The following is a 15,897-nucleotide window of genomic DNA, read 5'->3' as shown; positions in this document are numbered from 1 at the left end:
ATTCCTTCTTATCCAAACCCAAACATTCATTAAGTAACTGCTTGCGAGAGAATATGAAGTATATTACTGTTTAGAACAAAGTATGTTTTGCCCGCGTACATCTGCTGTTTGGATATGCCTGTAATGTATTTTATAACAACAAGAAACAACAATGGGCCAATGAATGACTGCAATACCGTTGTTTTAATTTTACTTGTGCTGAATATTTGTTGTTTATTCTAACCTGTCGATATCGTTCAAAAAGACAATTGTTTAGAAGTTTTATAGCGACACGAGGACATGTCGCTATAAAGCACCTTTTTTGGTGGGACGATGGCGTGGTTTTTGTTGAACGTGATTTTAAGTATTTGTCAGGTGCTAAGTTATTAAACCTCATTTCCTGTAATGCATAATCAGCACTGGCCCCATACACCAGCCACCACCATTGTCCACGACTGATCTTGCTTTTGTTCTTTTTGAGCGATTTTAGTGTTTACAACTTCCTCCCTCATACAAGACCACTGATTTGGCGCTCTTCACCCCAGTTGGCCTAGCGCCATAAATATTTAACCATCATCATCATCAGGGTATGTTTATGCAGTGGAAGGCAACTTCCTGGTAATTAGTAATTCTATAAGAATCATGAAACCACTTTTCCGTACCGCTAGTATTCTTACCTCCATTTTTGCTTCCTCGCGAAAGTTGTTTGTTACGTACAGGTAGCCAGTAATAACTGACATTTCATCGTTCAGCAGATGGACGCACTTTTTCCATCTAGGTGTGTCCTTCTTGATTCCCGTTACTACTTTCTGGAGCTCGAAAGTAGCATTTCTGAGATCTTCTGATGCGTGATCTGCGAAACCGAGCATTGTTCTCATGCCAAGGTAGTTGAATATCGTCGTGCTGAAAAGAAATGTTACGGCGTTTTTATTACTAACCAGCTGTTGTACCCGGCGATTCCCGGATGGGTCACGATACTAACTACACGTACGGGTATAAAAAGTGCTATCTAATACTTGTCTTATGATTTAGTGGTGCACTATTAGGAAATGAGCAACTCTTGCCTGCTGTTCATACATTGGCTCCTCCCTGACGCATGTGATTGGAACTGGAGCTTTACTCGAACTATTCCGAAACAAATTGTTCAAATTAAGGACGGTGCGTTCAAAGAACTACTTTCTCATGGGAAGTGTTATCTGGTAGGTAGGAAGGATCGCTATGAGTCACAGTTTTATGATAAAAACACACGGTCCTACACTAAGCGTGTTGTTGCAGAAATTCTCAACATAAAGGAAGCGATATGCTTCGCTGGAAAATTCTAGTGAATTTCATATCTCGCGATGTAAGTTGACAATCCTCCTCGCCTCTGTAGCAGTCGTTGAGACGAAATCCGAAAATTGGTTTTTAGACAATTTTGAGGGCAGCATTTATCAGTAAAAACGAATTGTATATATTAAGGTGCTAAATAGGTGTCAGAAAACCGTTGTTGCAGGTAATTTGACAGAAAATCCTGATTCGCCATAATGCATGGCTGCTATGAAAAAAACCTTGTACAACAGCTTTTACACACTGAACTTCGCTTTTCGAGCTGAGCAATTTAAAAAATCATACTCGCCATTTAAAACATGGGCTGAATAAGTAATGAGAAATCCATAAAAACAGGTAATTTGCCAGAAATACTTATTTTTCATATTACGTGACTGTTATGAAAAATATTATAGAACAGTTTAGAACAGTTTTTACACATTTGTATTGGTTACCTATATCAACAAAAGGTTCTTCGATATCTCAACCAACGAAAACAAAAGTTCGTGCAACAACTTTTTTGGCGTTCCTCACTCTATTATGTGAGTCATTTTTCAAATTCAGCCGTATTGAGCTCCTATACCATAATAGAAATGTGCTCTTCAAATTTGAAGCTTCTAAACGTAGCAGTTTGGCTTTGCGCTATCATCAAATGTTTGGCCTATTTTGCCAATTCATGGGTGCAATTTCAAAAAATCTTGTTCGCTCTTTTAGCGGCGTCACGGGGCGAAATCATTAAAATCAGTTTTGTGCATTTGTAGGAGTAATGTTTATCAGCAAAACCTAGTTAGATGTACTAAGCAGTGAAACATTATTAGGACATCTTAAAAAACGCCCAATTTGGTCCGAAGTGAAGATTCGCGTCTTTATTGTTGGTTACGGCGAATGCGAAAAACATCATTTAGAGAATGTTACGGGCTGCCTATATCAGCAACACTTCGATATCTGAACGGGTGAGCAAAATAATTAGGATTTTTGGAACTGATTAACTCCGACTTCTGAGCTCTTTGGAGTGCTCAATTCCGGTCTTTCGCTCTGTTAGTATGGTCCCCGCGTTTGAAGCCTCTAGGTCCGGCAGCTTCGGCTGGACGTTGATGAATCAGTGAGCCAGTCAGTCAGTTGAGCACGTAATTTTATAGGTATACATTTGAGTGTGGGTGTTTGACTAGGTAGTTTTACGAGGATCGCATGATTTAATAGAGAAGTCAGAAAGAAAGCATTCCATAACCAACACATGATTACGTTCATGGTTGTTTACTGTCGGGAAATCCACTTTCATTCCTAAGCAAAAACTGCACAAATAAATCAAACCCAGTCTTTACTTAGTAGGGAAGTAGGAACACGTGCAGAATTCGGTATCAGGCAGGTCATCCTTTTGAAAAAGAGCTCGCGTGTTTTCGCGAAAGCTTGATTCGGTCGCATTTATTCGCGTAGGACACGAGTTTTGATGCGTAAGATGCGTAGGATGCGCGCTTGTAACACTGTAACGCATCAGCATTTTTTATCACCAAGTTTTGTACCGTACGTAATACCCGCTGTGCCCATAATATCTAGTATTCCAGTAGTATTGTATATCGCATTTTCTCCGTATGCTTTCGAAGGTAGTAAAACCTATACTATTGCAAAGAATACCTTCACCATTTTTCGTGACAATCAGGGGCGTCATCTTTTTTTTTTTTGTAGGAAACCGCTCCGCCAGGCAGCTGTATTTCAAGCCCAAATCTTTTTTCTGTGCTCTCAGGTATGTTTTATTCCTTTTTTACTGATTAATCATGGGCCCGACACACCGGTTTTATAAAGCCATCTTGTAACGTTGTAACGACAGCATGCAGCATATAACTCACATGCGATATTACCGCACTCTTGTTTTGACGCTCTTTGGCCTAGAAGACGTTGCGCCATTAAACAGAATCACCATCATCATCGTCATCATCATCATCGTCATCATCGTCACCACCAATACTACATCGTCACCACCCCATTTATTGCTACAAAGAGCTAGATAACGGGCTCCTTAAAAGTCCACTTCACTACAAAAGCAGATGCTTCGCTGAAATGACATTTTGCAGGGAGGATTTTTTGTCACAGTGCGATTACGCAAGGGCTTTGTATTAAAAGCCTCTGTAAGTTCACATGTATCCCAATGAGCCGAATGCCATTTCGTTACGTGGCAGCAGGACAAACGACACGAACCATGGTTAAATGCCAAAGGTGTATTTACAAGATGTCGGCCATGAGCTATGTCGAGACAGGCTACGCGCCATGCACTTTTTTTCTTCGTCGGTGCAAAAGCCGTATGAGTTACAGCCCACTTCGCCCCGTTCTGGTGACAATATCCCACATTTTCGGTTTATGAACAGCTCCATTGCCTGCGTGAATTGTACGGAGTTTGTGGCCTAGTGGCAGTGCCTAAAGCCAGAGTAGGCCGTTTCGGCTTCCTCCGTGGCGGTCGCTTTGATTGTGTGTCGAGACTGTGGCGCAGGTGGTTGGAATTAATCCGCGGCCCTTCACTACGAATCCCTTCGTAGCCACGACGTAGCTTCGGAGCGTCAAACACAATAATTTGATTTTTTGTAAGCGCGCTATGTTTGCGGGAGGGAAATACAATATGATATACTTACGGTTTGGCCTCTCTTAAGAAGGATGTCATTTTTCTGTAGTAATCCAATCCCTGCGTTTCCAACGGCTCCGTTTCGTTCAGTGTGATGTTGATCGAATTGAACTCCTTGTTCAATAAATCTAGAAGAGGAAACTGGACGCCAAATCACAAAAATTAGGGAATGAATAAGAGACCTTTGTTCACTGATGATTTATTCTTTCGTGACTCGAGGAGACAAATTTTGTATAAAATGCTTGCTTACTTGCAATAACAACAGCTAACAAACAGAACCTTTGTCAATCGTTCAGTAACCCTCAAAGTTTACCCTGACAATTTCAGACTCCTTGTGTTTGTCTTTACTCGCCTGAAAAACACTTCATAAAGTGTCTTCTTCCTAAAGTGCTTGCTCTTTGCAACTTCGATTCAACACGTAGTAAACCCGCCGCGGTGGCTCAGTGGCTAAGGCGTTGCGCTGCTGAGCACGAGGTCGCGGGTTCGATTCCCGGCCGCGGCGGCCGCTTTTCTGATGGAGGCGAAAAGCAAAAACGCCCGTGTGTACGAGATTTCGGCGCACGTTAAAGATCCCCAGGTGGTCAAAATTAATCCGGAGTCCTCCACTACGGCGCGCCTCATCGCCTGTGTTGCGTCGGCGCGTTAAACCCCACAATCAATCAATTCAACACGTAGTAATAAAAAATGAAGGAAGCTCACACTAACGCGTAAGACTCGAAGGTAGCGGAGCTGTACGCAGCCTTCACGAGCATCACGATGGTTAGAGCGCACGATTGCAGCCGAGTTGCTTCGCCTTCCCTGCCACAACGACCTTTACTCCATAATTGTTGCTATAAGTGTGAGCTTCTTTCATTTTTTGGGAAGCGATAATCATTGGTCATCACCTTGGAGGGACGTATGCTATAACGTGTCTTTCTCGTTCCGAGCAAGCATTGCCACGGTTAAGGCGAATGCTAGAGTTTCTTGCCCAATCTTGGCCAATCTCCCTAACTGGGCATGCTTGGCTTAACAAACGTGCGCACAGGATACTGGGAGGTCGCCGTGAGGCACGCAATCACGACAACTCGGCGTTTTCTTGGTTTTTAACTGCCGGGCGATAGCTGCAATATCCGGCAATCTCACTAAGTCGGTATGCTTGGCTTCACAAACGTGCGCAGGGAACGCTGGGTCGTCACGAGGCATTCACACACGATCGCTAGGCATTTTCTTGATTTTGTTAACTGCGGGTGGTAGCCGCGAGGCCCGCGTTCACGTACGCGCGCTCGGAAATTTCTTGGTATTATTATTGGGGACACGAAAAATTTCGATTTGCTAAGCACCTAGTCCGTCAAATCAATCACCAAAAGCTTTCTTTCATTTTTCTTCAGAAAAAAATGCGCAGCTTCTCCTAGTGGCGTAAGGCTGAAGAAGCAGTACAGCGGGCGGCCCCGCTCCGTTCTTCAGAGAGCCGACATTCCATCTAACTTCTGTTTCCGAACTTGCCACTGAAAGTTCTCCATTTCTGGTAGGCCCGGATCGTTTTGTGCACAGCCTTTGACATCTCTCCCAAATTGAACCGCGTCAGCACGCGCTAGAACCCGTAGCAAACGCCCTCGCAAAGTCGGCGCTTGTAGCGCGAACTCAGCGTCTGTGCTCCCCAGTTCAGGCGCGAACGCACGGGAACTGGCCAGTAGAAGATCACGCGAGAGATAAAGCCACAAACGCTGAGCAGAGTGCTCTCCAAGGGCGAACTGGTCGACACCGGGAACTCCTCACGAGGCACACGCTCACCTGTGCTCGGTATTTATGTCTTGTTTTTTTTTTTGCAAGCTCCTCTCGTGGCTCAAGTCCACGTGCAAGCCTGGTCGATGCCGGTGCTCCGCACGAGGCGCAGGCTCACGTGCGCTCGGTCTTTTTTCTTTGCATTTTTTATCTGGCAACGGTATACGGCAGTACTAAAAGCTTGAAGAGGTAGCTTTTGAAAATCAAAACAGTTTTCTTAGTAGCAAGATAGTTCAAGCGTGAAGCATTCTCTCGTGCAACCTCAGTCAAAGTCAAAGTCTGAAATCCAAACTGCTTCGACCATGTCAGACGGACGCAATCGGATATACGTCGGCTTCATAGCGCGAAAGACCCAGGTTCGCTTTTAATTACGGGAACCGTTTTTTTTAAGCGCTTGATGTGCCTTTCTGTACTGCGTGAGTGAGTGAGTGAGTGAGTACAAAATGTTTTTTTTGAACCGGTGAAGTGGGAGTGTTTCCCTATTACAGGAAGCCATGTGATGAGCTGGCAGCCTTCGCTCTAGAATCCAAAAGTGTCTGGACACCCAGATCACTGCTGGTCACCAGGTTATCCCACAGTTAAGGAGTGGAAAAAGGGGATCTAAGAGAGGCGGGAGGTTGGGGTTTTGCTTATCAAACACCTAGAGCACTGGGAAACCCTGCTGCGCAGCTCTGATCCTCTAACGCAGCTACGCCTTGTTCAGATGGCCGAAGAAACCGCCAGGGACCAAGATCTCCTGGCTGACTAACGCGGCAAATTGAGTACAAGGGCACCTTGGAGGCTGTCACATATTTGAGACCAATTCTGTTTGCATAGGTGGATGACGTATTCAGTGGCTTTTTATTAAGCGCCGCATTCCCCATTCTGAGGCGTAGCTTGCGGTTCCGTATTTGCCAATTCTGCCGTTTTGTGAGGCACCTACGGGCCTCCCAGAGATGCAGAAGTTTAGCATCCACGCTACTACTCTGGAAAGAAGTGATTGTAGATTTTGTGTTCTTGACTGCATCAATAATGCAATCTATTCAGTCTGATAAAGGTTGGCTTTGGTCTATAGGGCGAAAGGAATTGGTCTTTCGAAACGCATTCCAAGTAGTGAGACGGGCGACTCCTGTTTTGACGTTGCAATTGTGGTTACGAGTGGTAAGTTCGATAATATCATGGTCGGATCCAAGATTCTCGCCAGTTGATGACCATTACACATCCAGGGTGCCCAGTAATAAAGACAGGGTTGGGTAAGTGTCCCTGGCTATGGTGGTTCCCATCCGTGTTGTTGAGAAAGGAGGGTTAAGAAGCAGGAGGTGAAAACCATTAATCGCTTGCGTCGGGAAAGTGCCTCGTTTTGTTTTGTAAAGATAACCCCATTGAGGACAAGCAGCGTTAAAATCACCAAGATAAACAGCAGTTTGGTTCCATCTATATTGATAGCTTGAAGTATTGTTGATAAAATTTCGTAGGCTTCTGGGCCACGCGGCAACAGATATTGAGGACGTAAAAGCTTAAATTGTTATCAGGAGATAGAGATAGGATCTCGGTTACGACATGAGTACATTCCCTATGTGGAGTGACATGATTAACCGCTGACATTGTTTTACGAATAAGCGTGAGCATTTAGTAATTATTTTAGGAACCGTTGAGGATGTATCAGGGGAGGTTCATATGACAGTTCGTTTCCTGGAGGGCAATGACCACTGGTTTAGGATGAAGGATGGTGAGGAATTGTGTAAGGGATGCAGTTTTTTGTTTGAGGCCTCTACAATTCCATAGGAGGAGTGTCCTAGAAGTGGGATTAGGTTGCTTCCGGTTCATCAGGTAACGAGGCAGAGATGATGTTGTCTGTGTTTCGGGTGTATGGGATGGCACTGGTGTTGTTCCTTAAGGCTCTTTTTGAAGTTCGCTCTTGTCCGATGGGGCCGAGGTCATTGCTGTGGGAGAGGGAACTGGGTGAGGTCTTCATGGAGGTTGCTTCTGTCCTGAATGTGTGGAACTTCGTGCAGAGAGATTGAATATCTTGTAGTTTCTGGTTTTCTTGCCAAATATTCTGAAGGTCTTGGCTTATCGAAGCGAGCTGCTTAGCAAGGTTAGTAGACATTTCTTAGATGTGCGGTGGGGGACGGCGGCTGGGTTTGTTTTAGGGGCGCTGAATTAGGCAGTTCGGGGGTCTGAGTGATGGGTTTAAGTATTTTGCGTTTTTCGCTGACTATGGATTGATTGGGCTCTAGAACATCGACATGAGCATGGAGTGAAGCAATTTCAAGCCTCACTTTCAGGGTGCGTTTCAACCGTGTTTTTCTTCACCCATAATCATCGCTATCGTCGGACAAAAGTTGGCGCTCCTGCAGTGCGTTTTGATGCGGCCACCAAGAAAAATGCGCAGAAGAGATCTTCGAAGCCCCCGTAATCCACAGGCGAAAGGATTGTCTTTCAGCGTGGCAACAATTGATTTGCTGCAATAAGAGCACGAAAATCTCGATCTTCGGGCAAGTAGCCATCTTCGGGCAAGTAGCCTCTGAGTAGGCATGAGTTTTGTTTTAAATCTCTGCAATTTTTCTTCGCCTTTTCATTGTGTTTTTTCTGAGGGTATATATTACGCCCAAGCGAAATGACTAGGTGTTCTTCGTAATCAGCCAGTCTCGTCATCCTTCTTGTGCCATTCAAGCGATGTTGGTTAATATTGTCGTGAACCATGCACCCTGTTTGTATACTTCTACCGTTAAACCTGGAAGTAAGTAACCTTTATGAAACGAATTACTGGATTAAACGAAGTTTTGCAATTCTCAATTGCCAACCCCATTGAATCCCGACCTCTATGTAACGAAGGCATTGCGAGAGTGAACCTTGACGTAACGTATTTGTTACGCTGATGCGTCATTGTTTTCCGCTCTTTTTTTGAAAAATCAGCTGGAGAAATCCACTCATTTAGCTAATTTGGCTGCACCGCTACCAACCGTGCATATATACGCACAAGGGCGGTGTCACTAGGTGCTAGGCCCGCCTGTCGGCGTGATGTCGCGCGTCTCCACGGCTATCTGTGGTGTCGCTTCGGCGGTCAAGAGTTCTGCTGCAATGAAAAGTTCTCTTTCAAGGCAAGCTCGCACTTTTAAATGCTGCCTCCGCCGACGTCAATGAAGAACGTCGCCACCCGGTAAAGTACCCGAGCTAGCACCCTCTCGGCGATTTGCAGTGCGGAAAACAGCCTCAGGCTCGTAACATTCATGAAAAGGCGTTCTTACAGCGTAATTTTGGTCCTTGAAACGCGTTAAGCTACCGAAAAGTGTCACTAGGGAAATGTGATACTTAAGTTACATTTTGAACACAGGGTTAAGCGGCCTTACTTCTTTAGACTGCCGTGTACTGAATAAGCTTGTGGAAAAGCACCTGGCGCAAACCGCGCACTTTGCAGTGTGAAATCAATAATTCTAGGGTAAGTTCACCGTCACTGGTGTCTGACATTTCGGTTGTTTGTTTTTACCATCCGGCGGCGCCCGGCTGTGGTATCAATCTTTAAAGCAAAGTGTATGCCTCCTTTCCTTCTTTTTGAATGCCGCACGGGCACTCTAATTTTGAGGGTATTTGGTTCTGACGTCACTGGCTTAGAATAATCTTCTTTGATCTCTAGTGCTCTCGCTGAAATAAGAAGTTTCGAGAAACAACTGCGCCGATAGACAAACACTCCCTGGGCAGCCGCCGCGGTATTCGTTTCGCCGACACTCGCTTGCGCAGGTCACTTTGTTGACTGCTGCTTCGCCGCTTGTGTATTTTCTGAGTTGTCGGGGCAGCACAAGTTCGCTTCAATAAACTTGTTTTCCTTCAAGACAGCTGCGTCGTCTTTGGCTACGCGGCAATATGACGGTCATTGCTATATACATTTTGAAGTGACACCTTTAGTTGTTGAAAGAACAGCTCACTGTACTGTTTTTATAAGGCGTAAGTATTTATAATAGGTGCATATTTATATACTCACATGGGAAACGTTTTTCTGCAGGACACCTATAGTTGTTCTGTGGTAAATCGCCAGGGCATCACGCGTTTCTTCGGGTGGCGTAGTAAACTGCAAGTTAAGATATCCCGACACAATATAATTTGCACTGCGACCAAAACTGTGGTCTAAGGATGCTTGAAAAGAGATTTAACTGTTAAACTCTTAACCAAACACCTTTCCTGTAATGAAATCGAACGTTTCCGTGTGAGTCTCTACTGCTAAGATACCACTGGCAACATTAAAATAACTGATGTTCCAACAAATAACAGGGGGTTGCGACATCATGTACTGCAGAATGCGACTTATAGCGACTGTCTCGGCAGATCCTCTTCGAGTCTTATTTGTGGCCCTCCACTACAGCGCTCATGATACGGCTGGTGTGCTGTGCAGCTTTTCGCGTAAGACATGTTTCCAAATTGTTCCTGTCTCTACTGCTGCGGCGGAGCTTACTCTACAAACGCCCTCCATTTAATCATTTTACAGCTGAAACACTTCTATGGCCCAGAAATACCCTTTATTATAAACCGACAATTTATCACCCGGTAAATTGTTTATAAGTTTTGAGTTAGCCAAATTTGTAACCTAAATTTATAGCCTACATTTATTGTAAACTTCATTCAGGCCTAAAACACTATCGTGACGTTGAAATATCATTCAGTTCCGGTGCTTTGAGGTAGCTCGCTGAACTTTTGAGCGCAGTAGCGCATTGAGGGCAGATGCTCAGAACGTCATTTGTAGTAGTCTCACGTTAGGCTGCTTATCGTTTAACTAATTGATCGATTTAACGCATAATCACAAGTTGTCCTTTAGGCCAGCAATCATCATGGCGTTTGATTGGTTTTGCTTCTGTTCTCGCTCACTGATTGAGGTACTTAACTTTCCATCGCCGTTATCTAACCAATCTCTAGGCCCTCTTTGCTCCTGTTGGCGTTGCGCCATTAACGTCCAACCATCATCATCAAAACTAATTAAAGAACAGTATGGGCTCCTACGTAGCAGTTCCCCTTCAGCAGCAATTCCCACGCTTATCAACGTCGCCACATGCTCATAAACTAACATTATCACAGGGATAATACCCATGTAGGGCAACAAAGTGGCCGTCTCTAATTGTTCTCTCTGAACGGGGCATTGCGGGCCCGTTTAAAATGAATTACAAGCCAGAAAGACTGCGCATATATTACAACGGAATTAAACGGATACACTAACAATGATAATTCTAAGAATGTCATAGGTAATACAAATGCAGTGACTGAAAAAAAAAGAGCATGTACTTACACTGGCCAGCTTCCCTTCAAAGGCGACAATGTCATCGGCAAGTGCCTTCGCCTGCTGTTCGGTGATGTTTTGGTTCATAAACTTGGCTGCTACATTGATAAGCTTCTTATAGGCAGCAATGATGGCCTTGTTACCTTCTCTCTCCGGGTGTATAAGCTGGTTGCGGCCTACGATCCCAAAGCTGATTTCCTCCAACTGACGAAGGAGAAAAAAAGACGGTCGCCACATAGACATTCTCGCGTTTAGCTCATTTCAAAAAGAGGGAAATGATACCCCTGAAAAAAAGGTGAGCCTTGATGAACGTGGCAGAGACATGATAAATTTCAACCTCCTAAGCTACTAAACCCCGGAATTCGTGGGTGTAGCAAATGTTCACGCAGTAGCTAGCAACAAATTTTATTCGGGACACAAATTAAGCGTCATGTAGGGAGGTGGCTTTACGCATCTGGGTCAGCTGGTCCTCCGGTGTGAGGGCTCCAGCCAGGAAGTCAGGAGGCAAGCATGGAAGAGGGGATTCGAGGGAAATTAGGCTGATTAGGCGGAAAGAAACGGTGTTAGAGGTTGGCGTAGAGAGAGGGGCGATCGGGGTTTTCGCTCTGAATTTATTTTAGTTAGCGGCCACCCCTTTCGCGGTTTGGCATGCAAAAAAAAAACTGGTATACGAGTAACAAAGTATGACCAGCCGTACCGCCAGACCCTTTAACATTTACATCTTGTCGTGCGACTTTTCCCTGGATCAGAGTACACAGCCGTGTAGGAGATATCATGGTTAAAGTTAAGAAAACAAAATGGATTCGGGCTGGCTATGTAGTCAGCCGAACCGACAACCGATCGACCACCAAGGTAACACAGTGAATGCCGAAAGAGGAGATGGGAAAGGCCAGTAGCTCGACTGAGGGTAGGTATACGGAAGTTCGGAGGCAAATTATGGACTCAAGCAACGCAAGACAGGAGTGGCAGTGTACCTTCGTGCTGCAGTGGACCTGAGTAGGCTGTTGATGCTGAGGAATAATTTGAAAACTTTATGCCGCAATAAATGTTTGAACGGGTGCAGAAATCTTTTCTTTTACAGCAGGAAAGGTCAGGGTAGGAACGGCTTGAGGTTTAGTTAAATGGGTTAAGTAACCAGAGTACGTCTGGAAACTGTCAAGCGAAAATCTTGCATGACAATCACAGCCTTTCTGGTGGGATTTAGATTAAAAGGGCTTCAAACCAGATTCAGACGGGTGGTAATGACAGCCGTATACCACAGCACGCACATGTAAAGGTTATTATTTTATTATTTAATTTTTCTGAAAACATCGTTACTCCTTTGGCGCGAGGCATTGACAACTGGTTGTGCTTAAGATCAGGAATGATAGAAATTATGCACCAACAACTATTATCGGCAACAATTATATATTAAATACACGAAGCTACGGCGTGCATCATTTGTCCCTGCTTATGTGGTTCTGTTACTTAGTTTCTCACTGAGTCAAATGAATATTTGCCAAGTTTTATTACGCTAGGAGTATTCAACAGCTTTTCAATCAATCACTCGTTGCTGTAACAAACACAGCAATATACTCCCACTGCTCGTACACAACTTCCCCCATGCAAATGACTAAGACAGGCCGTCGGAGTGAGCCGCCCTCGCGGTTTTAATCACCCTTACCAATATGAAAACCAAGAAAAGCACACTGAATAGAAGATTCAAGGTTTGTGCCTAGAAAATGACCTTCTCATGCAAGCATATCGCTCCCTCCGTGCTGCTGAACTCAATGTCATGATGGCCCTATTTACTCATTGATTTTCGTTGGTGCTTGGCTTGATTCGGCACTGGTCTGACAAAACAGAAGCAGGAAATTTCACATATCCCTTCGTGGCAGCGATACGGATCAACCTCACCATTACAGCACTCCTCCACTGGAACTGCCATGGATCAAATTCAAAACAGCGTCCCTCTAGAAATGTACCAACTCTCTAACTTTCTAGAAAGCAGAGAAGGGCGATCAGTTTAAGGCCGTGAGCCTGCTCTCATCACTCCACGCGGTCTCTACCGTCTTCTCAACGAGCCCGCCTGTTTCTGATCAAACTGTCTGCCGTCAAGATGCCGTAGGTCACAAACACCCAACCTTCCCCGCTTCACCTAGAGTCTTCCTGTCTCAATAAAGTCTCTCTATTTCTCTCTCCCCCTCTCTTTCTATCTCTAATTACCCGAACCGACATCTTGACAGTTCAAAAAAATTGATGAACTATCGTAAATTCTAGGATATAGAAATTAAGCGAAACCCCGAAACGCACCAAAGTCACTATCTAATACAGTTAAAACCAGATCTAACCAAGTCACCAGGAACAGCAAATTATGTCATTTTGCAAGCGGTTGATTCCATAAATTAAATGTCTACAGTTAGGAGCACCCCAGCAGCAATACCATGACGCGGCGGCGGCGCTCGCGTGCCAATAATTTAGCAATGCGGCAAATAAAATCCGCGGTGAACACGATAACAATAAAACGCCAGGGGTTCGGGGGGAAACGAATTTGTTTCCTGTGAAAAAAGCTTGTGATTTCCGTCTGCGTGCGCTTCGTTAGTACTGGGCGGACGTCTTTTCGCTGCAGGCAAGCGCGTCCAAAGCGCTCTCGGTTGCGTCGTGGCACCCATCAAAGCGCCTAGGCAAGTCAATAACGTCCATCACCTGGCCTGGTGCGTCTCAGCAGCTTAAAGGAGCCATGAAGACAAAATACAAGTTTGTTTTATTCGAAAGATTTTGTGTTTTATAGTGCCCCAGCGCGTGTCCGGATACAAACGATGCTTTATTTACTGAGAGATTAATCAATATCAGTTAAAATTTTGATTCTCCCGCTAAATCTGCAGTGACATGACAGGAACCGACCGCTCTGCAGCCTAGGGTTCTTTGATTCACGCGTCCGCCATACAGGGTTGAGACACGTATACGCTGGCGCCGCCATTTCGGGTCACTCGCTCGCTGCCGAAGCAGGTCATTGTGCTGGCATGAGGTATTCGCGCGTTTGTTTACGATACTGAACCCAAATGGCGCCACCATACCGTGACAAGCCGTTTTCTGCCTTCGGTTTGTTTTTGACCGTATTTAAACCTTGCTTGTTTTTGTTCTGGGAGAAAATCGTTTCGTGAAACATAGTGCTCCCTCGGCCAATATGGTCACGTAAGACACCGTTGCTTGCGTCAATCGGCCAGTGTCGTCTGAGACAACCTCGAAGCTCCGCAGTGCTGTGCAGCTAAATCAAGCATAGTGCGCGCAGTACCAACAGCCGCGCGCATCAGTACTTCTATGTTTACATACGATTTCGTAACTTCCACTGTTTGTCCCATCATTCTTATTGTTTTAAAAAGAATGTGCCCTAAATGTAAGCACAAATAGCTAGTTATGTAAGCTTATAAGCTCAGCCTAACTTGCGTTTGCTTTGGCCGACCTCCGCCAATCACAGAGCAGGCTGGTATGACATCATAGGTTCTGTTGCGGGAAATGAGCGAGTGGGTCACATGGCCATTCCCTTTTTCCTAATAAGATAGCTTATTTGAGCGAGGTTTACGTTAAAACTGGTGTCAGTATGATTCTAACCAGGCCATCTTTTAAATGAACCAAACTTGTGTTTTGTCTTCGTGGCTCCTTTAAGCAATTTCTAGGTCGTCAGCATCCTCTAAAGCTTGCGGCCGGAAACTTTCATTTCTCAGCAGTCAAAAAATCGGAAACGATTCCTCGGACTGCTGAGTTTATCTGCCTGAGAACCGGAAAAACAAAACTAGATGCCTTGTGTGTCTTTCTGAAAAAATACACTCAAAATTTCTCCCTTTTTTTGCTGCTGTTTCTTAAAATACTTCGTTAAATCGGGAATGCAGCTGAATCTATTTCATTAGTTCGAGTTCATAAAAGCATTGAGCCGTATAGCCACATGCGGGGCAATCCGAATTTCTTCGTTAGATCGGGAAATTCGCAAGATCGGGTTTAGTTAGGTCGAGTTTTGATTGTATATGCAATTAGCACACGTGGAACAAACTTGTACCACTACGGGTTACGGTGATGGTCTCTTTGCTCTATCTCAATTGATACTGACAATCACTCCCCTTGCTACATATTCTCAACACGCCTGCACAAATACTACACCCATTTCCGGTGTCGTTCTGTCGGTAAAAGAAGAGTAGATAACCCGGATGGTTTACCTACCTTGATCACGTGAGTAGTTATATACGTGCTGTCCCTTTGAACGGTCAGCTGCAGGAAAGGGCTAAGTCCAAAGTCCAGAAGCATCTTCGTCACATTTAGCTCCTTGACAGGCCCTTGTTCTTCCTTGGTTAAGAGTGGCCACTGAGCCAGCCCGGAATAGTTCATTATCTGCCACATCACCTTATGCTCATCACCCGCTTCTGGAACAGCTGAAACAAGTGTGTACGTAAGGTCATATGCGATGGTTCTGGGCTAGCTGTCAGCCATCATGTTATATATAGATTTAAGTGGCATGCGGCCCCGACCCCTCCTAGCAATGTCATAACAAAGCAGACGCCTCTTTGCCCTCTCATAAAGATATCTTTGAAAATGAGTTGGAGGGATAAAACAATTCAAGACAATCATGCCCTTCACTGAAATTTGTCAAATTTCGTGGAAAATGTGACAATTTTTTTTAAGTTTCTTATTGGTATTTCGGGTAAAAATAGTTTCTTGGGTCGGCAACATAGTTTACTGAAGTAGCGAAGGCTACTTCTTTCAAAATAAGCAATATTCAATTTTGAATATGTTGTCCCGTTAAAATTTAAACTGCATGAGAATGTGAATTTTAAACAAATTTCCATACGTTCGTCACTTACCCATACAAGCGTTGTAAGCCAGGACCACTTTATCCGTTGCGTTCTGGTTGTCGTCGTAAACAGCGGTCATGTTCTCCAATATATCTAAAAACAAAACATTTATCATCATTTTTTAAAAAAGTAACCGTTGTTGCACGTGGATCACGCTTCCTCTTACTTCATCA

General features: G+C 44.5%; 1 protein-coding gene across 2 annotated transcripts in view; it reads right to left on the bottom strand.

Moving 5' to 3' along the window:
- Nucleotides 1-15,897, bottom strand: part of LOC144163096 (neprilysin-1-like) — a 68,973-nt gene that overhangs the window by 29,888 nt on the left and 23,188 nt on the right. For both annotated transcript variants that reach the window (XR_013320828.1, XM_077693897.1), the window contains exons 4-9: nt 15,734-15,817; nt 15,096-15,304; nt 10,911-11,105; nt 9,618-9,704; nt 3,906-4,036; nt 657-882 (exon numbers count right to left, since the gene is read on the bottom strand). Coding sequence is in view for 1 of the 2 variants with exons in the window: in XM_077693897.1 (XP_077550023.1) it covers nt 657-882; nt 3,906-4,036; nt 9,618-9,704; nt 10,911-11,105; nt 15,096-15,304; nt 15,734-15,817 (932 nt within the window). In the remaining variant the exon portion in view is untranslated. The remainder of the gene's footprint in view (nt 1-656; nt 883-3,905; nt 4,037-9,617; nt 9,705-10,910; nt 11,106-15,095; nt 15,305-15,733; nt 15,818-15,897) is intronic.

Source organism: Haemaphysalis longicornis, unplaced genomic scaffold (genome assembly GCF_048455015.1).
Source record: "Haemaphysalis longicornis isolate Haplotype H1 unplaced genomic scaffold, Haemaphysalis longicornis Haplotype H1 scaffold_12, whole genome shotgun sequence".
Lineage (NCBI taxonomy): Eukaryota > Metazoa > Arthropoda > Arachnida > Ixodida > Ixodidae > Haemaphysalis > Haemaphysalis longicornis.
The sequence above is the reverse complement of the archived record's forward strand: the minus strand, read 5'-3'. Positions and strand labels throughout refer to the sequence as shown.